This window comes from Dicentrarchus labrax, unplaced genomic scaffold, assembly GCF_905237075.1.
Source record: "Dicentrarchus labrax unplaced genomic scaffold, dlabrax2021, whole genome shotgun sequence".
Lineage (NCBI taxonomy): Eukaryota > Metazoa > Chordata > Actinopteri > Moronidae > Dicentrarchus > Dicentrarchus labrax.
In genome coordinates, this window is record NW_026136718.1 from 96,966 (window position 1) to 124,871 (window position 27,906).

General features: G+C 43.3%; 3 protein-coding genes across 6 annotated transcripts; 1 reads left to right on the forward strand and 2 right to left on the reverse strand.

Moving 5' to 3' along the window:
* map1sa (microtubule-associated protein 1Sa) lies at window positions 1-15,358 on the reverse strand. The gene is made up of 8 exons (XM_051377444.1): window positions 15,307-15,358; window positions 13,351-13,548; window positions 8,745-8,846; window positions 8,051-8,133; window positions 7,739-7,879; window positions 4,276-7,471; window positions 2,981-3,195; window positions 1-2,894 (listed from the first exon to the last, which is right to left on the reverse strand). The coding sequence occupies exons 1-8, from the start codon at window positions 15,356-15,358 to the stop codon at window positions 2,739-2,741; spliced, it is 4,143 nt and encodes a 1,380-aa protein (XP_051233404.1). The 3' UTR covers window positions 1-2,738.
* Window positions 15,323-22,744, forward strand: trmt13 (tRNA methyltransferase 13 homolog). Its single transcript, XM_051377549.1, has 11 exons — window positions 15,323-15,467; window positions 17,216-17,262; window positions 17,342-17,408; window positions 17,543-17,602; window positions 20,133-20,202; window positions 20,301-20,407; window positions 20,512-20,697; window positions 20,965-21,037; window positions 21,113-21,187; window positions 21,269-21,674; window positions 22,440-22,744. The coding sequence occupies exons 1-11, from the start codon at window positions 15,357-15,359 to the stop codon at window positions 22,630-22,632; spliced, it is 1,395 nt and encodes a 464-aa protein (XP_051233509.1). The 5' UTR covers window positions 15,323-15,356; the 3' UTR covers window positions 22,633-22,744.
* Window positions 22,663-27,708, reverse strand: lrrc39 (leucine rich repeat containing 39). 4 transcript variants are annotated; one of them, XM_051377551.1, is made up of 9 exons: window positions 27,642-27,708; window positions 26,316-26,545; window positions 26,065-26,173; window positions 25,817-25,973; window positions 25,606-25,742; window positions 25,099-25,244; window positions 24,869-25,021; window positions 23,418-23,599; window positions 22,663-22,991 (listed from the first exon to the last, which is right to left on the reverse strand). In XM_051377551.1, exons 2-9 carry the CDS (start codon window positions 26,441-26,443, stop codon window positions 22,966-22,968), a joined length of 1,038 nt encoding a protein of 345 aa, XP_051233511.1. In that variant the 5' UTR covers window positions 26,444-26,545; window positions 27,642-27,708; the 3' UTR covers window positions 22,663-22,965. The 4 variants fall into 4 exon arrangements, with proteins under 4 accessions (XP_051233511.1, XP_051233512.1, XP_051233515.1 ...); XM_051377552.1 differs by lacking the exon at window positions 22,663-22,991 and adding an exon at window positions 23,720-23,861 and having other exon boundaries at window positions 23,451-23,599; XM_051377553.1 differs by lacking the exon at window positions 22,663-22,991 and adding an exon at window positions 23,700-23,861 and having other exon boundaries at window positions 23,470-23,599.
* Window positions 27,709-27,906: the final 198 nt, after the last annotated feature.

Genomic DNA, 27,906 nt, shown 5'->3' on the forward strand with positions numbered 1-27,906 from the left:
TAAAGGGCTAATTTTATTTAGACAGAATCATTAAAATTAGTGTTTCAACACACAAATGATGTGTGCATGTGTGTTGGGAGAGGGGTGAAAACATTTTCAAAATAAAAGTCTAAAATAAGTCTCTACGGCGGTCTGATTCAAAATCTGCTCAATAAAGTCAATAACAGGATGATAATAAAATATATTGTGAAAAGAGTCAAATTATAAATATAAAACTCTAACAGTATTATATCTGTCAATTAATAATTATGATCAATTATTAAAAGTCAACTTTCTCATTCATTTATCTTAAAATCTGACTTTTTTCTTCCAAATTAGGAGGTTTTAATATAAACATTACAACTTTAATTTGTGAATATTTCCACTTTATGGAATCATCATCGTCATACTGCGTTGATGTCTGTGTTATTGTCCAATAACAACCTTCATTCAGCAGTGATCGGTTTCACATCAATAAACTTCATTAAAGATCACTTCCTGTGTTTTAGGTTTTACGACCAATGAACTTGATTATCTGTTGGAATAGATGATCTGATTGAAGCTGATATAAGCTGGCGAGGAGCTCGTACCAAAGTCCAGACTGAAATGAAAAAAGGACAATTTGTAAAAATAAAATAAATAAATACTTTAAAGATGGAAATGTTTGTTTGTTTGTGTTTTTGAGGCAGAAATTAAATTAAAAAAAAGGACAGTCAAGTTTTATCTCCGTGGTTTCAGTCGTTGTTTCTAAATCAGAAAACAAAAAACATAAAAAGTACATAAAGAACAACTTAATATTGATATATTGATTTTCCCAGATTCAATCGGCTAATCTGAAAATACTACAAGTCCCAGAAAGCACTGCTGCGACAGCTGTCCAATCAGAGAGCTACAGGCTCTTTAACAATTTCACTGTTCAATCAATTGAGCAGCTCAGGCTCATGGGTAATGTAGTATTTAGAGCCTGTGAACATGTGAGCTCTGATCTGAGCTCTGTGCTGCACACAGTCGTGTTTCAACCTTCACAATAAAACTGATCCCAAAGCTGCTGTGGTCCCAAATATTGACTATCATTTATACAGATTCATTAAAACTCGTCCTGTCTGCTGGATCAGAAACTTCAACCAATGAAACATGTTTCCTTCAAATTATGAATTCTGATTCTTATGTATGCATCATTCTTCTTTTTTAAATATAAATATAATAAAAATGATAAGATTCATATCTCTTAATTACATTGAAAACACTTAATTATGAGAACCATTTGGTAAATACTATATAAATCTTACATACAGTATTTGTATTTTAGACAATCGATTGGAGACGAGTATCATATCAATAATTACAGAGAAAGGTATTGATGATCTATCGCTGCCCCCCAACTGAACCGTCAGAGTCTCAGTGACACTTTCAGTCTGACAGTCTCAGAGAAACCAAACCAACGTTAGACTGCGTTCAGGAGCTGCTCCTTGTCACCGGGACCAAAGTATCAATTCAGTTCAATTCAATTTTATTTGTATAGCGCCAGTTCATAACAGAAGTTATCTCAGGACACTTTTCAAATAGAGCAGGTCTAGACCGAACTCTTTCGTATCGTATCAGTGGACTGTTGCAACACGGACCTTTTCTCTTGTAACACAGGAAGTCTCTGACCACTGCACTGCAGCATATGCTAACTGTACTAGCTGCTATTAGCTAGTTAGCGCTCCTATTAGCTGTCTGTAACCGAACTGGGAGCTGGAAGGACAGGGAGTTTAAACACTGCTAGTGTAGCAGCAGAGGGACCCGAATGAGCCACAGAACCGGAGCGGGAAGGACCGAGGTTCAGTCTCCTTGTTGGTTGTTCTGATTCACAATCATTACCACTGTTTCTGTTTAACAGGCAGCTGTTCACATACACACAGTATAATCAATACAGTAATATCAGAAACATGATGATTAGTCGACTATTGGCTTTATCTAATGACTGATAGTCCACTAGGAACATCTTTGGGGGGCAGCACTAGCATTATTTAAACCACTCATCTATGTCTAAATGAAGCCTGTTATTCCAGTCAGATAGGACTAAAGTTATCTGTAAACATAATGTCTGAGCTCCGTGTGGTCATCAGCGAGTAACTGTCTCGTAAAACAAAAAAAAGAAGAACTGTTGTCTCTGTAAATAACAATGAGTTCAGTCTCCTGCTGTTTTAGAAAGTCAGATAACTTCTGTTATGAGTTAATAAAATTAAAAAGATAAAATGTCTTCATGTGAAGATGCAGAGAACTTCTTAACAAGTGAACTAAAATCAGTCAGACTGAACACTGACAGCTGTGCTCTTAGCAACAGTGCTAACATAAGCTAACATTAGTTAACACTAACTAACAACTAATGCCATACCGTTATACTGTATCTGTGCTTGTTGTTAATGAAATATTAAGATTTATAAGATGTAATTAAATAAATTGAATTAATTTGGGACATTAGTGTTAATATGCAGCATCCTGCTGAAAGTCCTGATCCAGCAGTGACAGGAAGTGACAGAAAGTGACAGGTGCTAACCGTGCAGTGATGTAAAACAGGTGCAGGAAATGTAAAGTAAACTTATTCAACCTTTTACTGGACTTCCTGTCTCAACTGAGCATGCTCACTAAAATGACTCCACTGAAAGTGGGCGGGGCTTTCGGGTTCAGCCGATTGAACTCGTCCTATTGTTGGTCTGTAACCATGGCAACCATGCTCTCCTTGTCCACCTGCGCGGAGGTCACAGGTGAGGAGTTCAGAACTCGACCTTGCAAGCAGGGAAGGTCTCTTCCTGCATGGCAACGGTGCTGTTGCTGCCCAGCACGGTGATCGACAGCTCCCTCTGCCTGTCATGGGTCTCCTGGTACCACTCGTGCATTGCCAGCGAATCAAAGGTTGGGATCAAAGTCACCTGAGGACAGGTCAGAGGAACGGACCAATCAAAGAGCAGATCATTAGGAAGTGAGCAAACAAACATCAATCACTGTTTTTACGGACCTGAACCTCCGGCCAGCTGCTCTTCCCCTCCAGCAGAGCGTCCAGGATGCTCCTCATCGCTGCCTCCTTCACTGGATCGTCTCCACTGACGATGTAATGTGAAGAGCGGAGACGTCTGAAAAACTCCAGGTCCACAGTGGAGGAGGCGCAGCCAGACGGCAGATAGGCCAGGTCCACATAGACGGCAGAACCCTCAGAACCTGCAGCTTTGGACACTGGGACAAAGACAGAAGAATGAGAAACTGTTTCCCTCTGAATAATCTTTGTGAATCAGGACTTAAATTGGAGGTATGTTTTAGACCACTAGTTCTCTAACTATGGTACCAACACCGCTGGGGATACGAGAGCTCTCTCTAGGGTGTACGCGTACGTTTGTAAGTAGTGCTGTCAAACGATTAAGATATTTAATCGCGATTAATCGCATTAATGTCATAGTTAACTTGCAATTAATTGCACATTTTTATCTATTCTAAATGTCCCTTGATTTCTTTTTGTCCCATTATTTTTTCTCATTTTAATGCTCTTATCAACATGGTAAAGTGGATCAACTTGCTTTGTGCAAATGTTGTTTTTATTGAAAAGTCATCCATTGTCGCCTGGCTTTGACGAGGGGGCAGAAAATTCGCATCAGCTGTGTGTTTGGCCATCAAGTGGTATTTCAGACTGGACAGGCTGCGATGATAGCTCAGTTCACAACGACAAAACACACAGAGCACTTTGGTCTTGTCAATGGAACCATTTGGCAACTTTTTAAAAGTAATCTTTCCATTCAGAATATTATTGGCATCCATTTCGGCGTCTGGCGCTCGCCATCCACTCAAAACGTAACGTCTACTACTCTTAAACAAGTGTGTGCGGCGTGCCTGTTGTTCTGTTTCCGTTCTAGCTAGATCCGGTGTGGTGTTGTAGTTTTTCTAACGTTACTAGTTGTTGCAACAGCATGTGGAAAAAACTAAAAAGTGTGCTAGGCCAAAAAGAATGTTAATCTCACGATAAAAAAATTGACGCCGTTAATAATGGGTTTAACTGACAGCACTATTTGTAAGTACTTGTTACTTCCTGTTTACTATTTACGAGAATAGTTAACAGAAAGCGAGGGATAAAGTAGTAAAGCCACCCTCTCTGATTTGGTTGACTTTCTGGGCCAAGAGTGACATGGACCAGCGGTGCAACCCCGCTTTTTAACTTCTATGCATTTCTAAAAACTGCTAGAATAACGCGAGGTGCTGTGCAAGAGAGGAGCACCGTACCACAGGAAAACAATAGTTTTGTTTGCGACGTGTTTCTAGCCCTACCTGAGGATGAAGGTCTTGTAGTTCCAATTCTGGACCCTCCAAGTGAATTTCTGGTTGATGGCTTTGTGTCTAGGCTGGAGGTCATCTTTAGTGACCCTGTAGAGCTGGTGACCTTGGTCTTTCCGTTGGGGGCTGCGGTACTTCCAGACTTCTGTAGTGTACCTGTTTGTTTCTTGGTCTTGGCAGCTGAATTCTTCAGGTTCTTGCTTGAACAGTCAGCCTCTGAGTCGGCCATGCAGGCTCCAGGCTGTGGTGGTAATGGGGGCAAATCCTTGACCGGGGCTGGTGGCGGGTCATGCGAGGAAAGCTGCCCTCCCATGAGAGAGTAGTGTTGACTGGGATGATCTTGTGGATGACTGGGCAGGAAAAGACTGCTGGAATCCTCATCAGAGTCGATGTCTGCCGTGATAGAAGGACAGTCCTCGGTATTAGGGGGCACATCAGAGTCTGTGGCTGTCGGGAGGGACTCACTGACTGATGTGGGCGGAGTTTCCTGGCTGTAAGCTGAAGGGCAGTCGCTGCTGCTTTGATCCTGCGAATAGTTGTTGTTGTCAGAGAGGTTGATCGAGCTACTGATAGCGAGGCCGGGGCTAACGTTCTGCTGGTGGTTCTCTGGAGTCTTGGGATGCTGGAACTCACAAGGTGATACCAAGCAGAGATCGACATCATGTGGAACATCTGAGATGAGCTCTGACATCCCGTGGATGTGTTCCTCTGATCCATTTCCACAACGCCCATTATGGTTTGATCTCAGAGGTAAGGCCATCCCACTGTTGGAGTCTGAGTCACTAATGTGTCCGTTGGAGTAGACTCTGTCTCTCATGGGTCCTTTGGGTGATGCTGCAGTGGGGGGTTGCATTTGCTCTAAAGAAAAAGACAGGGATTCATCAACCTCTGTGGAGTGTGGAGAGCCAACCTCAGCCGGCAGGGAGGTAATGGTGGACGAGGAGTCTGGCATAATGTCTTTGAAAGGACTGAGTGTAAAAAGACTGGACTGCTTGTCCTGAGAGGAAGTGGAGTTTTCTAGACCTTCCCTCAGGGAGCTAACATCAGAGGTCCTACAAGAACCTCCCTGGTTGTAATCCTCAAGGCCCAGACTGGATCCTTTCACCCCAAGGCTGCTGTCCTCCCCTAAACCCTGAATGTCTGCTTCTGGGGAGACCAAATCCACAGTTTTTTGCGCTGAGCTGGCACAGACATCATCTGGTCCGTTCTTCAAGGAGCCCCTGACCGGCTGATGTTCAGTCAGAGTGAGATCACCCTTTGGAGTCTTGGCAAGAGGTGAGGTGGTGGAGGACAAGTCCTGGTCCATGTCCATAGAGCGAAACTTCTCTGGACTCTCTATTGTCGAGGTCCGGTTCTTATTGGTCTTTGCTGCATCAGGCTTGACGACTGTAGTAACCTTTGAGTTTTGGCCTCTGTTCCCATTGTCATCTTCCAATCGAAGTTCTTCAAATTCAGCCGTCATGTCCTCAGGTGTTGACACCTTGGAGTGATCTGCCTCCTTCTGATTTTCCTGCTCCTTTGAGCCTGGTTTTCCTTTTGTCCCTTTATTCAAAGTGTCTTTCTTTGGAAGAGTCCCGTCTTTCTTTAGAGTCCCACTCTTGCCCGAAAATTTTCTCAGTTCTGTACTTGCTGTAGATCCTGCACTTGAAGCTACACTTGTTGCTTTCTTCATTTCTTTAACTGCTGGCTTTGTGGATTTCTTCTCCTCTGTTTTTACATCCTTCTTGCTGTCTTTTTTTGGTTCAGGTTTAATGTCTTTCTTTGGTTTTGTACTTAGAGTTTCCTTCTTTACCGCCTCTTTCTTTTTCTCTCCACTCTCTTCTTTCTTTACAAAAGCAGCAGGGGCCTTATCGTCCTTCTTTTTCACTTCCTTTTTCTCTTCTTTTGACACATCTTTCTTTGGAACAAGCTTTTCGGCAGGTTTAGGCGGCTTTGATTTCGTATCCGCTTCCTTTAGTTTGGGCTTCTCTTCCCCATCCTTCTTTTCTTTAGGTGCTGTGTCTCCTGCTGCCTTTGGCTTCGTTTTCGCCTCCTGTTTTTTTAGGTCTACTCGTCCAGGCTTGTCTTTCTGCAAGGCACTACTGGGTCTGAAGTCCTTAGACAGGGACTTAAGGCTTTCACGACTCTCTGCTCTTTTAGGCTGTTTCTCTGTTTTGGGTGTTTCTAGGTCCTTCAAACACACAACAGGATTTTTGAGGAAATCCAGATGTTTGAGTTTTTCAAGTCCATCCAGAATTTTGGTTTGTGGCGTGCACCCTGGGAAGAGGACACGGATGATCTTCTCTTGAGGACTGGAAGGATGCCAGACCAGCAAAGCACAAATGGAAACAAGGCATGGTAGTGGAAGATCTGAGCCCTTTACATTTGATCCGTTGTTTGGCCAAACCTGCATTAAAGCTTCAAGGTTTTTGCTGCCGCTGACCGGATTCAGAGTGTACAGCTCCAGACGGCCAACTCCCATCTTTTGAAACAAGATCACTGGTTCTATAGTGGGTCCATTAGACCGGCTGATAGATTCGGGTTTGATTGCCAGTCTTTGTAAGTGCTGCAGAGTGATTGCCACCTGGTCACAACTCTGCAGCTCGCTGGGATCTCCCTGTATGGACTTCAGTCTGTCAGGAGCATTGAGGAAGACCACCCCAATCTCAGGGGAGATGAGGTTCTTCATCCACTCCTCTTCCGTCTGAGATCCAGCAGACTCTTCCTCCTGCTCAGCTACTTTCCTCAGCAGCAGACTGTTGAGCCCGGGCAGATTGTCCACGCCTATGTGAGTCAGGAGCACTGAATCGATTCTGTCCAGGTGTCGAACCAGTTTCCAGAAGCAGGAGCGAGGATCAGAGCCGCCGTTAACCAGGACGTTAAAACCGTTAACAGCAAAGAAGGCGGAGTCTCCCCTTCCGCCAGGGAAAATGTAGCAGCAGGGCCGCGAGAGTTTCAGGAATCCCACGGTGCTCGGGGGCTCCAGGAGGGCGAAGGGCGACTCGGGCTCCAGAGCCTCGGATAGGTACTCGGTGAACTCCTGCAGACCTTCCATTTCTGGGAGGACAGGGAGCGGGTTGATCCGGATGTTTATGAAGTCCTGCAGGTTGTGTTTCTCCAGCACAGAGTCCTTCCAAAGACCATAGTTAGGACAGCTAAGGGTGAGGCTGGCCTTCACCGCCGGGTCTGCAGAGCTCAACAACTCTCCGACCTATCAGAACAGAGACATCACATCCACTAATGATCTTCTTATTGAACATTAGCAACAGTCACAACAGCGCTAATCTGGAAGACTGGGATTATATAATATAATCGGGTCAAACAGATTTTAATGATAATAAATTAAGTGGAGGAACTGATGTGTAGCAGAATCAGCAGCTTCTTGAAAGCAACAATAAACGCAGATACTGATGCATGATGACCTCTGTACTGACCTTAAATAAAGTTGTGAGGTACTTCACTGAGTAAACAGTCTTACCTCCTCATCAGCGAATATGTGGATGAAGTGGTTGAGGGAGAAGCAGCCTTTCTGCAGCACGATGTCTCCGCTGTCTTCCACACACTGACCAGCCAGAACCAGCAGTTTGTGTCGGGATGAATCGCAGATCAGCCGCCGGACCTGAACAAACAGGAAGGATCGCAGGAATTAGATCAGTTCTACAGCGATTTCCCTTCAGGCCGACACTCATCGATGAGACGGGACAGATGATGTGGAACAGAAGGAATAAATAGTGAATGTGTTCACTGAGGAACAAGAGTACGTTTGTTTTCTGTCTCTCTGTTTTCTCACCTCGGAGCAGACGAAGTCCTGAGCTGGATTCACCACAACCTGAGTGTCCAGAACGTCTCCGTGGTGCTGCAGAGTCCGCTGACCTGCAGGGACACACAGACAATCAGTCAGAGAGAGCAGCGGCGATATTAATCACAAACATCAGATATGATAGTAAAACCACTGATCTGGACTCTGGTGGTCTAACTGGAACCTGCACTGCTAGAACAGGGTCTCTGTTTGAACCCCTGGACTACAGGAAGTAGAAGACAGCTGCAGTGGACAGAGTCTGTAGGCTGTCTGTAGTTTTTAGACCATGTTCAGAAATATAAATAAACTTAATGATTATTATCAACCAGATCTGTTAGTAACAGATTACACAGCTACTGTACTTTACAGATCAATACTGACATATACAGATCAATACTACCATATACAGATCAGTACTACAAGTGTGTCTGCAGGCTGATCAGCAGAGTCTCAGCTGACTGACTTCATGGGTTTGAAACAAGCTACTTTTTGTCTCTCTCTCTCTCACACACACACACACACACACACACACACACACACACACACACACACACACACACACACACACACACACACACACCCCACCTGTACACTGATAGTAAGATATATTATAATACTTATAACACCAACATCTGTCTGTACACAAACAAACAAACAAACAAACAAGCAATCAGTGCTTTCTCACCGGGGACGTGTTCTGACAGGAAGGCTGAGTGTCTGGATACAAACTGTTTGAGCTGCTGATCCAGAATGGAAACATCCAGATCTACAGGCCAACAGCGCACTCCTGAAACACACATTGATACATTAATACATTAATACACACATTAACCAGTTCAGACAGTCTGTACTGGTCTACAGACTGTGTGAACTGGTCTACAGACTGTGTGAACTGGTCTACAGACTGTGTGAACTGGTCTACAGACTGTGTGAACTGGTCTACATACTGTGTGAACTGGTCTACATACTGTGTGAACTGGTCTACAGACAGTGTGAACTGATCTACATACTGTGTGAACTGGTCTACAGATAGTGTGAATGTGTCTAATATCACACTAACTATGCTGTTGTCAGATTGAATCATCGTTATCAGACAGAGTGAGACATCCAGCTTCTGTCCTATCTCTGTCAGATGAACCATTTCCTCTTCAGCAAACAGGAACCTGATGATATTTAGTAACACCACTTCCTCTTGTGTGTCAGCAGGCAAATTAACAATTAACAGTCAGAAAACAAAAACATTGAAAATATACTAAAAACAGTATGAAAGCAGATTATTAGCAGACTGTTAGCAGACTGAAAAGGTGAGGTGGTTAGCAGACTGAAAACAGACTGTTAGCAGACTGAAAACAGACTGAAAGCAGACTGAAAAAACAGACTGAAAGCAGACTGAAAACAGGCTGTTAGCAGACTGAAAACAGACTGAAAACAGGCTGTTAGCAGACTAAAAACAGACTGAAAGCAGACTGAAAACAGGCTGAAAGCAGACCGAAAACAGACTGAAAGCAGACCGAAAACAGGCTATTAGCAGACCGAAAACAGGCTGTTAGCAGACTGAAAACAGACTGAAAGCAGACTGAAAACAGACTGAAAGCAGACTGTTAGCAGACTGAAAACAGACTGTTAGCAGACTGAAAACAGACTGAAAGCAGACTGAAAGCAGACTGAAAACAGAAAACAGACTGAAAACAGACTGAAAGCAGACTGAAAGCAGACTGAAAACAGGCTGAAAACAGAAACCAGACTGAAAGCAGACTGAAAGCAGACTGAAAGCAGACTGAAAGCAGACTGAAAACAGACTGTTAGCAGACTGTTAGCAGACTGAAAACAGACTGAAAGCAGACTGAAAGCAGACTGAAAACAGACTGAAAGCAGAATGAAAGCAGACTGAAAGCAGACTGAAAACAGACTGACAACAGACTGTTAGCAGACTGAAAACAGACTGAAAACAGACTGAAAACAGACTGAAAGCAGACTGAAAGCAGGCAGACTGAAAGCAGGCAGACTGAAAGCAGACTGAAAGCAGAAAACAGACTGAAAGCAGACTGAAAACAGAAAGCAGACTGAAATCAGACTGAAAGCAGACTGAAAGCAGGCAGACTGAAAGCAGACTGAAAACAGACTGAAAACAGACTGAAAGCAGACGGAAAACAGACTGAAAGCAGACTGTTAGCAGACAGAAAACAGACTGAAAGAAGACAGAAAACAGAAAACAGACAGAAAGCAGACTGAAAACAGAAAACAGACAGAAAACAGACTGAAAACAGAAAACAGACAGAAAACAGACTGAAAGCAGACAGAAAACAGACAGAAAACAGACTGAAAGCAGACTGAAAACAGACAGAAAACAGACAGAAAACAGACTGAAAGCAGACTGAAAACAGAAAACAGACTGAAAGCAGACTGAAAACAGACTGAAAGCAGACTGTTAGCAGACTGAAAGCAGACTGAAAGCAGACTGAAAACAGACTGTTAGCAGACTGAAAACAGACTGAAAACAGACTGAAAACAGACTGAAAACAGACTGAAAGCAGAAAACAGACTGAAAACAGACTGAAAGCAGACTGAAAACAGACTGAAAGCAGACTGAAAACAGACAGAAAACAGACTGAAAACAGAAAACAGACAGAAAACAGACTGAAAGCAGACAGAAAACAGACTGAAAGCAGACTGTTAGCAGACTGAAAGCAGACTGAAAACAGACTGTTAGCAGACTGAAAACAGAAAACAGACAGAAAAAAGACTGAAAGCAGACAGAAAACAGACAGAAAACAGACTGAAAGCAGACTGAAAACAGACAGAAAACAGAAAACAGACAGAAAACAGACTGAAAACAGACTGAAAGCAGACTGAAAGCAGACTGAAAACAGACTGAAAACAGACTGAAAGCAGACTGAAAGCAGACTGAAAGCAGACTGAAAACAGACTGAAAACAGACTGAAAACAGACTGTTAGCAGACTGAATACAGACTGAAAACAGACTGAAAACAGAAAACAGACTGAAAACAGACTGAAAGCAGACTGAAAGCAGACTGAAAACAGACTGTTAGCAGACTGAAAGCAGACTGAAAACAGACTGTTAGCAGACTGTTAGCAGACTGAAAACAGACTGAAAACAGACTGTTAGCAGACTGTTAGCAGACTGAAAACAGACTGAAAGCAGACTGTTAGCAGACTGAAAGCAGACTGAAAGCAGACTGAAAACAGACTGAAAGCAGACTGAAAGCAGACTGAAAACAGACTGAAAACAGACTGAAAGCAGACTGAAAGCAGACTGAAAGCAGGCAGACTGAAAGCAGGCAGACTGAAAGCAGACTGAAAGCAGACTGAAAGCAGAAAACAGACTGAAAGCAGACTGAAAACAGAAAGCAGACTGAAATCAGACTGAAAGCAGACTGAAAGCAGACTGAAAGCAGGCAGACTGAAAGCAGACTGAAAACAGACTGAAAGCAGACTGAAAGCAGACTGTTGGCAGACTGAAAACAGACTGTTAGCAGACTGAAAACAGAGTGAAAGCAGAAAACAGACTGAAAACAGACTGAAAACAGACTGAAAGCAGACTGAAAGCAGACTGAAAGCAGAGCAGACTGAAAGCAGACTGAAAACAGACTGAAAACAGACTGAAAGCAGAAAACAGACTGAAAGCAGACTGAAATCAGACTGAAAGCAGACTGAAAACAGACTGAAAGCAGACTGAAAGCAGACTGAAAGCAGACTGTTAGCAGACTGAAAACAGACTGAAAACAGACTGTTAGCAGACTGAATACAGACTGTTAGCAGACTGAAAACAGAGTGAAAGCAGAAAACAGACTGTTAGCAGACTGAAAGCAGACTGAAAGCAGACTGAAAACAGACTGAAAGCAGACTGAAAGCAGACTGAAAGCAGACTGAAAACAGACTGAAAGCAGACTGTTAGCAGACTGTTAGCAGACTGAAAACAGACTGTTAGCAGACTGAAAACAGAGTGAAAGCAGAAAACAGACTGAAAACAGACTGAAAGCAGACTGAAAGCAGACTGAAAACAGACTGAAAGCAGAAAACAGACTGAAAACAGACTGAAAGCAGAAAACAGACTGAAAGCAGACTGAAAACAGACTGAAAGCAGACTGAAAACAGACTGAAAACAGACTGAAAACAGACTGAAAGCAGAAAACAGACTGAAAACAGACTGAAAACAGACTGAAAACAGAAAACAGACTGAAAACAGACTGAAAACAGACTGAAAGCAGAAAACAGACTGAAAGCAGACTGAAAACAGACTGAAAGCAGACTGAAAGCAGAAAACAGACTGAAAACAGACTGAAAACAGACTGAAAACAGACTGTTAGCAGACTGAAAGCAGACCGAAAGCAGAATGAAAGCAGACTGAAAGCAGACTGAAAGCAGAAAACAGACTGAAAACAGACTGAAAACAGACTGTTAGCAGACTGAAAGCAGACTGAAAGCAGACTGAAAGCAGAATGAAAGCAGACTGAAAGCAGACAACAGACTGAAAACAGAAAACAGACTGAAAACAGACAGGAAACAGAAAACAGACTGAAAGCAGACTGAAAACAGACTGAAAGCAGACTGAAAACAGACAGGAAACAGAAAACAGACTGAAAGCAGACTGAAAACAGACTGAAGCAGAGTGAAAACAGATCAATAATTAATAATAATCAATAGATATATATTATCTATATCATTCCTCTGATACAAATACAGTAATTAATCACTGTGTCCTGATGAAGCAGGTGAAGTTTAATGGATTATTACACGTTCACTGTTTCAGGATGACAAACTGTGAAGCTCCACACACTAACACACATCCGGTGGGGGCTTCAAAATAAAAGCACCGTCAGAAGGGAACAACGCTGTAACTTGTGCCAGGATTAAAGTGATCAAGTTTAAGATAAAATGTGAAATACAGCCGATACAGGAAATATAACCGGAACTAACACGTTGTTTGACGCCACATTTAGAGCTGGGACGTCGGACAGGAAGTGACATCACCTCTAAATTTAACCACAAAGAGAAACAGCTCGTTCACGTGAAATATCCGGATAAATGAGGAGGACAGCTTTAAAATAAGAGACTACAGAGAGCTGGGTTAGCATGCTGGGTTGATCTGTTTACACTCAGGACATGTTGTAACGGTTCCGGGGGGGGGCTGACTAATGGACACAACAGCGGCAGCGACGTCAGCGCTGCTTCTTCTTCTTCTTCGCTGCTTTTATTGTGAAAGGCCCGCTGACTTCCCGCCCTGTAGTTCGGTTCTTGAGTCTCCGGTGCCGGTTTTTACCAGAACTCACCTGCGTCTATCTGCCGCAGCAGCCGCTCCAGGAGCCCGGTGGGCCCCAGCGCTCCCACCACCACCAGCACCGAGTAATCCGCCGCCGCAGGCCGCGAGGAGCCGCCGCCCCGCTCCGCCGCCGCCGCCGCTGCCGCCGCCATCATGGTCTGGCTGTCCGCCGCTGACGTCACCCGGATGTAGGCCCCGCCCCCCGCTGCTGTCAGAGGCGGAAAGTGTGTTAACAGGCACAGGAGACGGCCAATCAGAGAGGAGGAGTAGCAGCGGGAGAGGCTGGCCAATCAGAGGAGAGGGACGCGTTCAAGTGCTGATGTGGAGAAATGAGCACCGAGCTCCAGAGATCAATATCGGCCGACAGACGTTAAAGACATAAAAATAAATATTTAAAGGTTATTAAAACTTTTCCAGCTCTGAAAATGATTGACATATGTCCTCAAGAAGATAATGTTTAATATTCCGGTAAACAGTCCTGTAAGTTTGTAATATTTCCAAATGTTTGTTTATCGTGAAAACAATAAACTATTAATTAAAAAACGTGAAAGTTTACGTGAAAATATATTGTTTTGTAAAATATATTATTTTGTATTATTTCAAATTTTTCACATATTTGTATTTCTATCTTTTACTACAGAGTCACTGTCTGTTTGTTGGTTATTCTTTCTTTGTTTGTCTTTATTCTAACAAACACGTTATATCTAAAAACAAAGGAGACAAATTCAGTCCAACATGAGACCTGAGCATGAAATGAAATGAAATAAGCAGTAAGGAAAAATACACATTGAAAAGCAGACTGAAAACAGACTGAAAACAGACTGAAAGCAGACTGAAAACAGACTGAAAGCAGACTGTTGGCAGACTGTTAGCAGACTGAAAACAGAGTGAAAGCAGAAAACAGACTGAAAACAGACTGAAAACAGACTGAAAACAGACTGAAAGCAGACTGAAAGCAGACTGAAAACAGACTGAAAACAGACTGAAAGCAGGCAGACTGAAAGCAGACTGAAAACAGACTGAAAACAGACTGAAAGCAGAAAACAGACTGAAAGCAGACTGAAAACAGAAAGCAGACTGAAAACAGACTGAAAACAGACTGAAAGCAGACTGAAAGCAGACTGAAAGCAGACTGTTAGCAGACTGAAAACAGACTGAAAACAGACTGAAAGCAGACTGAAAGCAGACTTAAAGCAGACTGAAAACAAACTGAAAGCAGACTTTAGCAACTGTTAGAAAAAAAAAAAAAAAATAAAACAGAGTGAAAGCAGAAAACAGACTGAAAACAGACTGAAAGCAGACTGAAAGCAGACTGAAAACAGACTGAAAGCAGAAAACAGACTGAAAACAGACTGAAAGCAGAAAACAGACTGAAAGCAGACTGAAAACAGACTGAAAGCAAATAAGCAGTAAGGAAAAATACACATTGTAAAAATACTAAGTATTACTTATTTAATTTAATAATAAGAAATAATAAGTTAATACTCTGTGTCCCACTGTTACTCTGACTATTAACCTAACTATCTAACTATCTAACTATCAACAGAAACTTTTATAAACAATAATTACAGCTCTGCTTTTGGACATTGGAATATTTCATTTTTTACTCATTTATGTTGTATGCCTATATTATAGTTTTATTTGTAATAATGTTTTAGTTAAAACGTAGTGAGGAATGTATTTATTGTAAAATTACCGAAAAAATAAAACTAAAAAATACTTTTTGGCTTTCTCGTGTGTTTTTAACAAATGTAATGTACTGTTTTATATTGATTTACTGATTGATGTGCTTGTATTATTATTATTTTTAGTGAGTTGAATGTGCAGATGATCATAAAGAAAAACTTTAATTTATTAATAATTATCAGCCATATCGGTCTTGGATTCTTTTTGTCTATTGTTTATTCTTCTGGATTTATAAATGTCATATTTCCACAGAAGGATCAACAGTTTCTGTATTTCCTACAGTTGAGTGAACCCCTGAACGCAGCAGCAGCAGCAGCAGCGTCCTCCAACATGGCGGCGCCCTGTCCCGGCCGATGTGGCTTCTTCGTGGAGAAAAAGAAACGTTTCTGTAAAATGATCGTCGGCAAAGATCAAAGGTTCTGTGGAGAGCACGCGACCATGGTGAGTTCACGGACACAGACAGATAATAGGAGAACCGAGCCAGGATGAAAAGGTGCGGCTATGTTAAGCCAGGTGTAGATAGTCGGGATAAGTGCGTGTTCACGGCATACTGAAATAGACCTCGCGATCGCTCACAGAATCACCGATGGGAACATGGATAAGAGTCGCTGAACAACAGCTCCTGATGGAGTTCTATGAAGAGGTGGAAGATAGAAGAAACAAAGGCAATACCAATGCCATAATTAAAGAAAGAGAGAAAGCCTGGCAGACAATAGCGGACCGGCTTAATGCTTAAGTAGTCCAAAACTGTACAATGAATAAACAGTGCTCCACTGGAACTGTCATCATTAGGCTCCAATTAAAGGACTAAAGGAGTTACTTTAAGTCCACTAATCAACTGTTGTACACTTTGCTTTAAATGTGGCAAGTAGAGGTTCATGTTACTTAAATGTAGAGTATGATTAAGTGCAAACAATTATCCACAATGTGTGTCATTTAATCTATTTTTATCTATTTTATCTTTCTATCCTTCATAAAGAACAAACTTGTCTGGCCATAAAAGGACCTGGCAGCAAGTTAAAGTTAAATACAAGAACATTTTGCAGGCTGGTCAGTGACTATAAAGTAGATAACAGTGAACAAATGAGGTGAATAGATTAGGTGTCTGCTGACATGTTGAATGTCTGTATGATTGTAGCAGTTTAAAAAAAGCCCATAGAACTGGCAGGGGGGGCCCACCAAGCCAGGATATGTGCTGCAAATGGTTCCTTTATTGAGGTTCTCTGCATCCCCAACAGAATAAAGGAAGCTCCCACTTGCAGAACATCTCAATGTAACACAGACCATCTGGTACAGTGAGAGCATGGCTTCCTGCCGTCTGGTGCTGTATTTTTGGACCCAGCAGCCTACATAAATATCTTAGTCCATCACCTGAGAATCTGTATCTCTCAATGAGATAGTCCTCTCCAACAGCCAATGGGTCTGACCTGTCCCAGAAGACTCTTTCAGGACTAAATGCTCCTCTGAGGATTAGGGCTTCCTCATCCAGTACATCCTCCAAAAAAGGGCAAGCCATTATGAAGAGGGAACAGGAGTGAATAATATATATATATGTATATATATATATATACACACATATATATATATATATATACATGTGTATATATATATATGTATGTATGTATGTATATATACATACATATATATATACATGTGTATATATATATATGTATGTTGTATGTATATATACATACATATATATATATATGTATATATATATATATATATATGTATATATATATATATATATATATATATGTATGTGTATATATACATACATATACATATATATATATATATATATATATATATATATATATATATATATATATTTATGTATATATATATATATATATATATATATATATATATATATATATATATATATATATATGTATATATATATATATATTTACATGCTTATATATATATATGTATATATATGAATATATATATATATATACATATCATTTATTTATATAGCACCTATATATATATGTATGTATATATATATATATATCTTTACATATATACATACATACAGGTCTAGACCGAACTCTTTATAACATTAGATTTTAGAATGAATCTTTGATATATGGAATATCAGCTAGCACCACAGATAGCTAACAGCAGCTAGCTCACCTAGCCACCATGAGGTCTGTTAACAACTTCCTGTTTCCTGTTGTCAGGAGGAAGGAAGCAGCAGGAGGATCGTGTGTCCTCTGGACCCCAAACAGTGAGTCATCAATAATCAGTGAGGTTATTGATCAGAAGCAGTCAGAATGCTGATTGTGAATATTGATTGATTGTTTCAGCACCGTGAGTGAAGACAAACTGGAGAAACACCTGAAGAAGTGTAACTCCAGAGAGAAACCCAAACCTGTGAGATCATCCTCTTTATTGATCCATTACGCTTTATTGATTATATGTTTGGTTACAGAAATGGAGTCAAATATTTCCTCTGAGATGTGGTGGAGTAGAAAGTGGTTAATTGATTTTTGATTGATTGTCTGCAGGTTTATTATGTGGAGAATATAAACTCTGGATCAGCTGACTCAGACGAGACCCTCCAACAGGTAATAACAACAACAACAACAATAATAATAGTATAATAATAACAATAACAACAATAATGATAAAAAATTATGATGATGATGATAATATAATAATAATAATAATAATAATAATAATAATTAAAGCTGCAAGCAGCGTTGGGCGGGACCTTGCACTCCATGCAACTCGGGGCGTGCTGCGGCCGCGTCGCGTGCCATCGTAACACGTGCGGACCACGACATGAAAATTTCACGTAAATCAGATCAAAATCGCCACGCAGCGCTTACTTCCTGTTGCCACTAGGTGGCGCTATCACTATTACTGAATACGATCTCATAGATGTGACTCTTATCATAAATAAATATATCAACCATATGTTTTGCATTTTCTGACCACATTTGAGCTGAATCTGATCAACCTGATAGGAGTAGGACATAAAATTAGAAAACTTGATATTTCCTGTTGCCAGTAGGTGGCGCTATCATTATATCTGAATATTGTCATGTAGATGTGTTCAGTGCAGGACTTTGGGTTATGGGCTTACTGGGGGGCATGGGTAAGACATTTTTCTTATTGTTAAGATTCACAAGATGTCATTGTCATCATCCGAAGGGAGTTCAGACAGGATTTTAGCTGGATCTGGTCAATCTGCTGGAAGATATACAGTAAAGTATAAAAATGACGGTAGGTGGCGCTATCACTATTACTGAATATTGTTATGTAGATGTGTTCAGGTCGGGACTCTTATCAAACGTGAAGTTTCATTGAGATTGGACCATGTACACTGAAGTTATGAGGACATGTACAGGGTGGGACTGTTACAGAATATGTGAAGTTTAGTGGAGATTAGACATTGAACATTGAAGTTGAGTACTATCTATTTCATGGCAAATCGTCGAACTTCAATGCAACCCCACAGGCACACTGTTCAAGGTACAGTCACAAATAGCACAACTTGTAATCAGGAACATATTTCAAGTGTACTGTCAAGTTTTAAAGCAGATCTGATAAATTCCATAGGAGTTTGTTTGTTCAAATACAAGACCACGGAATTCAAGACGGCCAACTTTGGCGGCACGCCACGGACACGCCCTTCAACGTACAGTCACAAAAAGAACAGCATTTATTCAGCAAAATGTTTTGACTGTACTGACTAATTTTGAAGTAGATCAGATAAAACCTGTAGGAGGAGTTAGTTAAAATAGAAGCCCTGAAATGCCAAAAATGACATCACAGTTTGACATTCGATTCAAAATGTACAGCAGGGATGGGACACTGCTGACCTCAACTGAGGTCAGTCCTGAACCCGACTAGACCAACAAACCCGCCCTCTGTGATAGAGGCAGGGCTGGAGTGTGATGGGGGATCTACATCAATTTCCCTGCGGGAAGTCACTGATGTAGTCAGACAACTCCACAGTGGCAAAGCCCCGGGGATTGATGAGATTCGGAAATCTGAAATGCTGAAGGCTCTGGGTGCTGAGGGACTGTCTTGGTTGACACACCTTTTCAACATTGCTTGGAAGTCAGGGAACGCGCCGAAGGAGTGGCGGACTGGGGTGGTGGTTCCCCTATTTAAAAAGGGGGACCAGAGGGTGTGTGCAAATTACAGAGGCATCACACTACTCAGCCTCCCTGGGAAAGTTTTCTCTAAGGTGCTGGAAAGGAGGGTCCGGACGATTGCCACTTCTCAGGGCCATCCAAGCCCTGTATTTCCAAAGCAAGAGTTGTGTCCGGATTCTTGGGCGTAAGTCGGACTCGTTTCCAGTGGGTGTTGGCCTCCGCCAGGGCTGCGCTTTGTCACCAATCCTGTTTGTGACTTTCATGGACAGGATATCGAGGCGTAGTCGTTTGGGGGAGGGGTTGCAGTTTGGTGGGCTGAGGATTGCATCGTTGCTTTTTGCGGATGATGTGGTCCTGATGGCATCATCGGCCTGTGACCTTCAGCACTCACTGGACCGGTTCGCAGCTGAGTGTCAAGCAGCTGGGATGAGGATCAGCACCTCTAAATCGGAGGCCATGGTTCTCAGCAGGAAACCGGTGGATTGTCTACTCTGGGTAGGGAATGAGTCCTTACCCCAAGTGAAGGAGTTCAAGTACCTCAGGGTTTTGTTCACGATCTCAACACTGGCCTGGGAACGCCTCGAGATCCCCCAGTCAGAGTTGGCCGATGTGGCCAGGGAATGGGAAGTTTGGGGTCCTCTGCTGAACTTGCTACCCCCGCGACCCGACCCCGGATAAGTGGATGAAGATGAATGAATAATAATAATAATAGTATGGTAAATGGACCTGTACTTGTATAGCGCCTTTCTAGTCTTCCGACCACTCAAAGCGCTTTTACACTACGTGCCACATTCACCCTTTCACACACATTCACTCAGTGATGGCAAAGTCCATCGAACAGAAACGTTCATACTCATTCACACACCGATGCACGGCATCAGGAGCAATTCGGGGTTCAGTATCTTGCTCAAGGATACTCCGACATGTGGCACCAGGAGCCGGGGATCGAACTAATAATAATAATAATAATAATAGTGCTGTTTGTTGTCAGGTGAGTCTGTCTGAACGCAGTCGGACACAGTTGGAGTCTCTGCTGGACAAACTGAAAACTGCAGTCAGAGGTGAGGAATGTCCTGTGAGTCATAAACTGTAGTTATTGATGATGTTATTGTTGTTGTTGTTGATGATGTTGTTGATGATGTTGTTGTTGTTGTTGTAGGACTGCAGTGTGATGTGGACGACAGCGTTCTGTCTCACCCTGTCCTCCAGGAGGAGCTCGATAACCCGAAGAACGGAGACTCCGCCCACAAACACCTGAAGCAGCAGGTACACAAAAAAACACCTGAAGTGAACCTGTAAACTGGTCGAGAGGAAGTGAGAGCGACTGTATATGCACACACATTCCTCTCTCACCTGTCAGGTGTGTCCAGTCCTCTATCTTAGGTAACCTGGAGGCACTGGGGCTACTGGGAAGGGGGCGCTGCTTCGTGGAGTTTGGAGCAGGTCGAGGAAAACTGTCTCACTGGATCCACGAAGCCCTGAAGACCCGCGACGACCTGAAGACCCGCGACGACCTGCAGCTGCTGCTGGTGGAGCGCTGCAGTACCCGCTTTAAGGCAGGAAATTACATATCTCCCAACTCAGACTCCAAAAAAGTTCCCAAACTCCAAACAAGTCCAACCACCAAAGTCACAAACTCTCAACTGACCCATCAGGTCTTGAGAATATAATCTTCTGTTTCCCTCCAGTATGACCTCATGAATGTGGGCGGAGTCAGTAGTTTCATTCAGAAACCAGCTGCCCTGTTAGAATCAACAACAGCTCAAACATCTCACTTTCTGTTTGATGTATTCATGAAGTTGATCTAGTCTGTTCTGGTCCAGGTGGACGGGAAACATCAGGATGACAGAGTTCAGTTCGAGAGGCTGCAAGTCGACATTCAACATCTGGATTTAAGTAAGAGACAAACATCTGGAGGCACCGGGGGTTTGGAGGGTTTAAATGTTATGACCTGACTGTGGATGTTTGCAGGTAAAGTCCCTCTGCTCCGACAGAAGAAGCTCCCGTTGGTTGGAGTTGGAAAACACCTGTGTGGAGCAGCGACAGGTGAGTCACCCCTTCAGAATCTGGGTTCTTCTGCAGCAGTTTGTGGACTGTAGATTCAGCTGGTCTGGTTTCTGTCCTCAGATCTGGCTCTGCGCTGTTTGTTGGAAACACCAGGACTCACAGGGGACGCCGAACCACCCCGAAAACGCCTCAAATCCTCAGAATCAGTTGATGATCCAGAATCAGTTGATGAAGCTGCACTGCCAGGCTCTGGTCCTGGTCAGGACTCAGGTCCTGCTCCAGTGCTAGGCCTGGTGGTGGCGCTGTGCTGCCACCATCGCTGTGAGTGGCGTCATTACGTGGGTCAGCAGTTCTTCCTTCAGCGAGGACTCAGAGCCGAAGAGTTCTCTGCGTTCTGTCGGATGTCCAGCTGGGCCACGTGTGGACTCAGACCGACCAATCGGGACCGCCCCCCTCAGGATCCAACCAATCAGAGAGGAGACGATGAAGAGCACGAACCGGCAGAGGAGACGGATGCTGTGAACGGGTAAATATTTGACCTCTGACCCGTTAATATAATGAATATAATATCAGTAACAATGAGTCAGCTGTCAGAAATATCAAAATAACATTTATTAACGGTTGAAAAGTAAAATAACTTTATTATTATATTAAACTATATTTGAGTCTTTCTGGGCCACATCCTGGTACAGGTTACTATGACAACCAACTACCTCCAGCTCTCCTTTCTCCTCTTGAGCATGAACGTTAAAGTATCGTCAGCTGTGTCACACTGACACTTCCTGTTCTGATGCCAGTTAACAGGTTAGCTAGCTAGTTAGCGGTTTGACGGTCATCAACTCGACGTCTGTGTTTCTCGTGTCACATCCATCGTGGACTGTTTATGGAAACGAATCCGGATCAGTCGCAGTGATCCAGAGCATCTGTTACTCACTAACATACAGACAAAGTCCTCTCAATGAGTCTGTTTATGATTGAAGGGACCAGATTACTAATTACTAATTACTGTTGGCAAGGAGTAATAAGTAAAGTAACTACATTACTAAATAAAGCAGGATATGCTTTATGTTTCGTGTTCATGTTGCCAAATTCAGTTCAAAACATTTCCTCATCTTAAAGTCATGGTGGTACTGTTGGGTCTCTGTAATTAATGTTAAAGAGTTCGGTCTAGACCTGCTCTATTTGAAAAGTGTCCTGAGATAACTTCTGTTATGAATTGGCGCTATACAAATAAAATTGAATTGAATTGAACTGAAAGTGTGACTCGGATCTCTTCCTGCGTTGTCTTCAGGTTTCTGTCGGCAGACGAACGCGAGCGGGTCGGACGTCTCTGTAAACGTCTGATCGACGGCGGCAGACTTCACTTCCTGAAGACGAGAGGATTCGACAGCAAACTGACTCGATACGCAGACGCTCAGGTGACTCTGGAGAACGTGCTGCTGACCGCCATCCCACTGGCCGCCGTCCCCTCGTCTGCGTCCTGAACCGCAGAGACACAAATGGCACAGACACAGTTTCTAAAGAAGACTTTTATTTTCTCAGACTCAGTATGTTCACATGTTCTGTAAAGTTTGTATTAAAGTATTTTCAGTTGTGTTCAGTCTGTAAGAACTACGTGATGCACACAACACAAACAGGAAGTAACGTCAGCTCATACAACAACAGTTTCACATTATAAACCATCAGTGTTCGTCTGTCTGCTGGTAATTCAGCCTCCAAAAAACAGGAAGTATAAAGTCTTTTTCTTCACTGCTTTTAAAACCTGTAGCTGAGTTCTGAGGAGGGAAAAGCCCAGAAGAAGAAATGCAGAGATTATTTTAGTCTGACGATTCGTCGATCGGCTCTGAAACATCCAAAACAGAAACACGTCAGATTATCAAATTTCAATACAAATAAATAGATTTTATTGATTTTAATAATAAAATGTTTTAGTGAAAATCAACCAGGAGACAGTCGATAACTAACAAAGGTTAAAAGTTAAGTTAAAACCCAAATCCTCTCATATCAGACTCAGCTCGGATCACTCAGTGAGCAGTGTTAAATAAAACTGTTAAAGCTTCTCTGGCGCCACCAGTGGTCGTTCAGTGAACTGCATCCTGGGCGTCAACCAACAGCAACAACACTGAACGCTGTAAAATTACTGACAATCATATTCAGAATCACACGCTCACACACTGATTATACACACACATTGAACATGTGGAAGCTTTAAGGTGTTACAGTACAGACTGTTAATGAGTTTGTTAGTGAATAAAGAGTCGATACTAACGGTTGACACAGTGCATGTTGAGGACAGCGTACGCTCTCTTTCTGGCCTCACGGATGTACAACTGCATGAACTCTCGTCCAAACATCTCTCTGTCATCTTCATCTTCATCATCCTCAGTCTTTGTCTTCCTGCACGGTAGCGTCACATCCAGAGTCAGAGGGTTGTCCCGGAAATTCACAAACCTGCTCAACACAAACACAAACACCTGTTCAGTCTGAGAGACGACCGAGACACCTGAGGTTGGACAGACACACACACCTGAGGTTAGACAGACAGACACACCTGAGGTTAGACAGACACACCTGAGGTTGGACCAGTACTTCTCAAATAGTGGGGCGCGCCCCCCTGGGGGAGCCAGTGAGGTGTGAGGGGGGGCGCAGTGAGGTGTCAGGGGGGGCGCAACAGGCAGGGGTGACTGACGGGGGAGGAGAGATGAAGAAGTTTCTGACAGGAGTAAAAAGAAAAACGGAGGAGGCGTCAGAGGCAAGAACAGCAAGTGACGGTAACCGGCATAAACCTAATGAGAGCAGGAAATATGACGAAGCCTACACAGCCCTGGGTTTACCGTGAATACGGTCGGAAATGAGGAAAGACCTGTGTGTGTTTAATGTTTAAACTCTGGCAGCGGACAGCATGAAACCAAACTAATTAAGACGGCACCTGGAGACCTTACACCCCAGTTATGTCAATAAGCCACTGGACTTTTTTCATCGAAAGCTCAATGAGTATCGCCAACAGGCAGGTCCTTTAGTGAGCGTGGCGTCAGTAAATAAAAACGCACCGTTAGCCTCGTACACACACCGCCACATCGCAAGGTGCAAAAACCATCACACAACAGCAGAGGAGCTAATACTCCGGCAGCATTGGACATGGTCACAATCATAGGTGAGAAAGTGCTGAGACACTGAATACTGTCCCTCTGTCCAATGACACGATCGGGAGACGTATATTTGACATTTCAGACGACCTCCAAGAACAACTCACAGAACATCTAACAAACGTTAAAGGAATAAGCTGATGAAGCTGACAAGTGACCAATGTTTACAGTTTAAAACAGTTTTGAATGTTACTGTGTTTAGTCTATAAAAATGCACATCCCAGTGAATCACACAGACTGAGCAGTCTTGTTTAAATGTTACAAATTGAGTTAATAAACTGAACTTGGAAATTGTTTTTAGTTGTTGCAGATGTTATCTCAGCTCATTTTATTAATCTATTTTGATTATCAGGTGATTGTATGCAGAATGCTGGTGCCAGCAACTCATACAGTGGTTTGTACAGATAAATAAATAAATATGATCAGTTTCTCAATAGTATTAAAATTCAGGGGGGCCGTGAAAACATTTCTGTCCTCTAGGGGGGGCATGACCGAAAATAATTGAGAACCACTGGGTTGGACAGACAGACACACCTGGGGTTAGACAGACACACCTGAGGTTGGACAGACACACCTGAGGTTGGACATGTCCTCCATTAGTGGGGGGATATCTCTCAGTCTGTTGCTGCTGAGGACCAGAGTGTCCAGAATGGCCATCCTGCTGATGTTGTCTGGAAGTCTCTCGAGTTGGTTCCTCTGCAGCCACAGAGTGTGCAGCTTCTCCATCCTGAGGACAAACACGTCTCAATGCTCATTGGCTGATGGCTGAAGGGGGCGGGGCTTACACAATGACTCTCAACCCACCTGTGAATGTCTTCAGGTAGGTGCTGCAGTTGGTTTCCTCCCATGTCGAGCCACTCGAGCGCCGGCAGTCCGACCACACAGTCGGGCACACAGGTGAAGTCGTTCATGGACAGATCCAGGTGCTGCAGCTTCTTCAGGTTCCTCAACTACAGGGGACACATCAGACCTCAGACCAGAACTATTGAGGTCCACAGTAACCACACTGGACTGATTTCTATGTGTTTCTATGTAGGGATAGAAACACATAGTGTCAACAGTGTGCAACACTAGCTAATGTTAGCTTCCCCAGCTAACCTGATGTATTCTGACAAACAGTGCTGATGTTAACCAACAATAAATGATGCTAATGGTACAAAGCTAATGATAGCTTTCTACTAGCCAAGAGGCCACTGGTGGTGCTGTTAACTACAGTTTAATGAGCTCTTAGTTCAGACCTGGTTAAGAAGGTGTGTTGTTTTTAGGTGCAGGATCTGCTTGGAATCTGGTTTTTGAGATAGAGGTTTGTACCTGGTCTGGGAGCTCGTTGAGGTCCCGGTTCATGGCCAGCTCCAGTCTCTCCAGACTCTCACAACCGCTCAGCTCCTCAGGAACAAACTGGACCCGGTTGTAGCTCAGCAGGAGCTCTCTGAGCCTAGTCAGCTTCCCTAAGACCAGAACCAGGTCATGAAACAAGGTCTACCTTGAATCCGTATTATGCTACAAATGAAGGGGTACTGACCGATCTGTTGGGGGATCTCGGAGACACTGTTGCGGGACAGATCAAGGACTAGAAGGTTCTGGAAGCTGGAGATGAAGTGAGGGATCTTCTGTAGCCCGGTCCGGTGGATCTGCCACTCCTGGACCTGACCGAGCTGGACCAGACAGTCCGGCAAAGACTGGTGGAGGGACAGGGATCAGAGAACAGATATCAGAGATCCAGACCAGGTCAGTCAACCTCTACAGTCCACTTCCTGTGGGGGGCATTACCTTCCAGTCCTCCTGTTCGATCCGGAGGACGAGGCGTCCGTCTTCAGTCTGCAGCTTCTGTTTGAGCCGGGCCAGAACCGCCCGGTCCTCCCAGACCCCCAAACTCAGTCTGAACCAGGAACCACATCACACATTACAGACTTTATGCTAAGCTAAGCTAGCTCTTTCCATGTTTACAGTCTTTATGCTAAACACACTTCCTGTAGTTTTGACCAATAGAATCTCTCTCAGTGGAGGAGGCGGAGTCTGACCTGCCTGTGGCTCCGCCCCTCGCCGTCCTCCTCCTCTGCTCCTCCTCCTCGTCCTGGATCCTCCTGATCCTCGTCTCCCACAGAGCTTTGATCGAGCTCACGGAGCCGCACGCCAACACACCCACCATGATGACCACTTCCTGTCAGCTGTATGATGTCACAGCGCACAGGTGTACAGGTAAGATGACCTCTGACCTCTGACCTGCAGCTGCGTCCTCCCTCTGATCATCCTGAAATATTGGTAAGCAATCATAATTAACTGATCAACTTCAGGAGCTCGTTACTTACTACAACTGTGTACTACATTGGAAGTCCACAATCGGCTCCTTTGCCGTACGTGTTACGGTAAGCGTACTGACTCATAAAGCTCTTCATGGTCAGGCCCCTTCATATCTTAAAGAGCTCATAGTACCCTATTACCCCACTAGAACACTACGTTCTCTGAATGCTGGGCTACTTGTGGTTCCTATAGTCTCTAAAAGTAGAACAGGAGCCAGAGCCTTCAGTTACCAAGCTCCTCTCCTGTGGAACCAGCTTCCAGTTGTGGTTCGGGAGGCAGACACCCTCACCACATTCAAGAGTAGGCTTAAGACATTCCTCTTTGATAAAGCTTATAGTTAGGGCTGGATCAGATGAGTCCTGAACCATCCCTTAGTTATGCTGCTATAGGCCTAGACTATCGGGGGATTTCCCATGGTGCACTGAGCTCCTCTCTTCCTCTCTCTTTCTGCACTCATTCATGTCCCTTTAATGCATGTTACTAACTTCACTTCTTCCCCGGAGTTCTTGTGCTTTCTCGTCTCGCAGGTTCTTATCGATCCTGGTGGAGCCTCCTGCCATGGTCCTGCTAGACTGCCATTGCTAATATCACTGATATTAGTGTTATTAATATTGTAAGTATTATTATTATTGTGCACCTGTCTGTCTGTCTCTCGCTCTCTCTCTCTCTGTCTCTCTCTCTCTGCCTCTCTCTCTCTCTCTCTCTCACCCCAACTGGTCGAGACAGACGACCACCCACCTAGAGCCGGAGGATCTGTCCTAGGTTTCTGCCTTTTAACAGGCAGTGTTTCCTTGCCCTTGTCTCCAAGGTCTTGCTCATGGTGGTACTGTTGGGTCTCTGTAAATAATGTTATAAAGAGTTCGGTCTAGACCTGCTCTATTTGAAAAGTGTCCTGAGATAACTTCTGTTATGAATTGGTGCTATACAAATAAAACTGAATTGAAATTGAACTACAGTACTACAACTGTGTACTACAATCAGAGACAGCGGGCCTCTATAGTACTCAATGAAGTAGTGTTAGTACTGTTCGCAGTATATGTACTCACCCAGTGACCGTCCAGCAGACATCCTCCATACTTCGTCTCTTCTGATGAAATCTGACCTCAGACCTGCTGGATAATTTTAGCCTCCAGGTCACATGACCTCCTGACACAATAGTCACATGACTTCCTGCTGTGACATCACAGTTACATGACCTCCAGAACAAGAATATTTATATCAATATATATGTATATATATATAAAGATATATACGTATATTGATATATATGTATATCAATATACATACATATCAATATATAAATATATATCA

Coding starts and splice junctions, on each gene's coding strand:
- map1sa (XM_051377444.1), bottom strand. CDS start 15,358: ATGTTGGAGGACGCTGCTGCTGCTGCTGCTGCGTTCAGGGGTTCACTC. Junction 8,847..13,350: donor GCTGCGGCAGATAGACGCAG/GTGAGTTCTGGT, acceptor TGTGTGTTTCAG/GAGTGCGCTGTTGGCCTGTA. Junction 3,196..4,275: donor TACAAGACCTTCATCCTCAG/GTAGGGCTAGAA, acceptor TCTTTGTCCCAG/TGTCCAAAGCTGCAGGTTCT.
- lrrc39 (XM_051377551.1), bottom strand. CDS start 26,443: ATGGTGGGTGTGTTGGCGTGCGGCTCCGTGAGCTCGATCAAAGCTCTG. Junction 26,174..26,315: donor AGGGGCGGAGCCACAGGCAG/GTCAGACTCCGC, acceptor TTCCTGGTTCAG/ACTGAGTTTGGGGGTCTGGG. Junction 25,974..26,064: donor TCGAACAGGAGGACTGGAAG/GTAATGCCCCCC, acceptor TCCCTCCACCAG/TCTTTGCCGGACTGTCTGGT.
- trmt13 (XM_051377549.1), top strand. CDS start 15,357: ATGGCGGCGCCCTGTCCCGGCCGATGTGGCTTCTTCGTGGAGAAAAAG. Junction 20,203..20,300: donor ACTGAAAACTGCAGTCAGAG/GTGAGGAATGTC, acceptor TTGTTGTTGTAG/GACTGCAGTGTGATGTGGAC. Junction 21,038..21,112: donor CATTCAACATCTGGATTTAA/GTAAGAGACAAA, acceptor GGATGTTTGCAG/GTAAAGTCCCTCTGCTCCGA.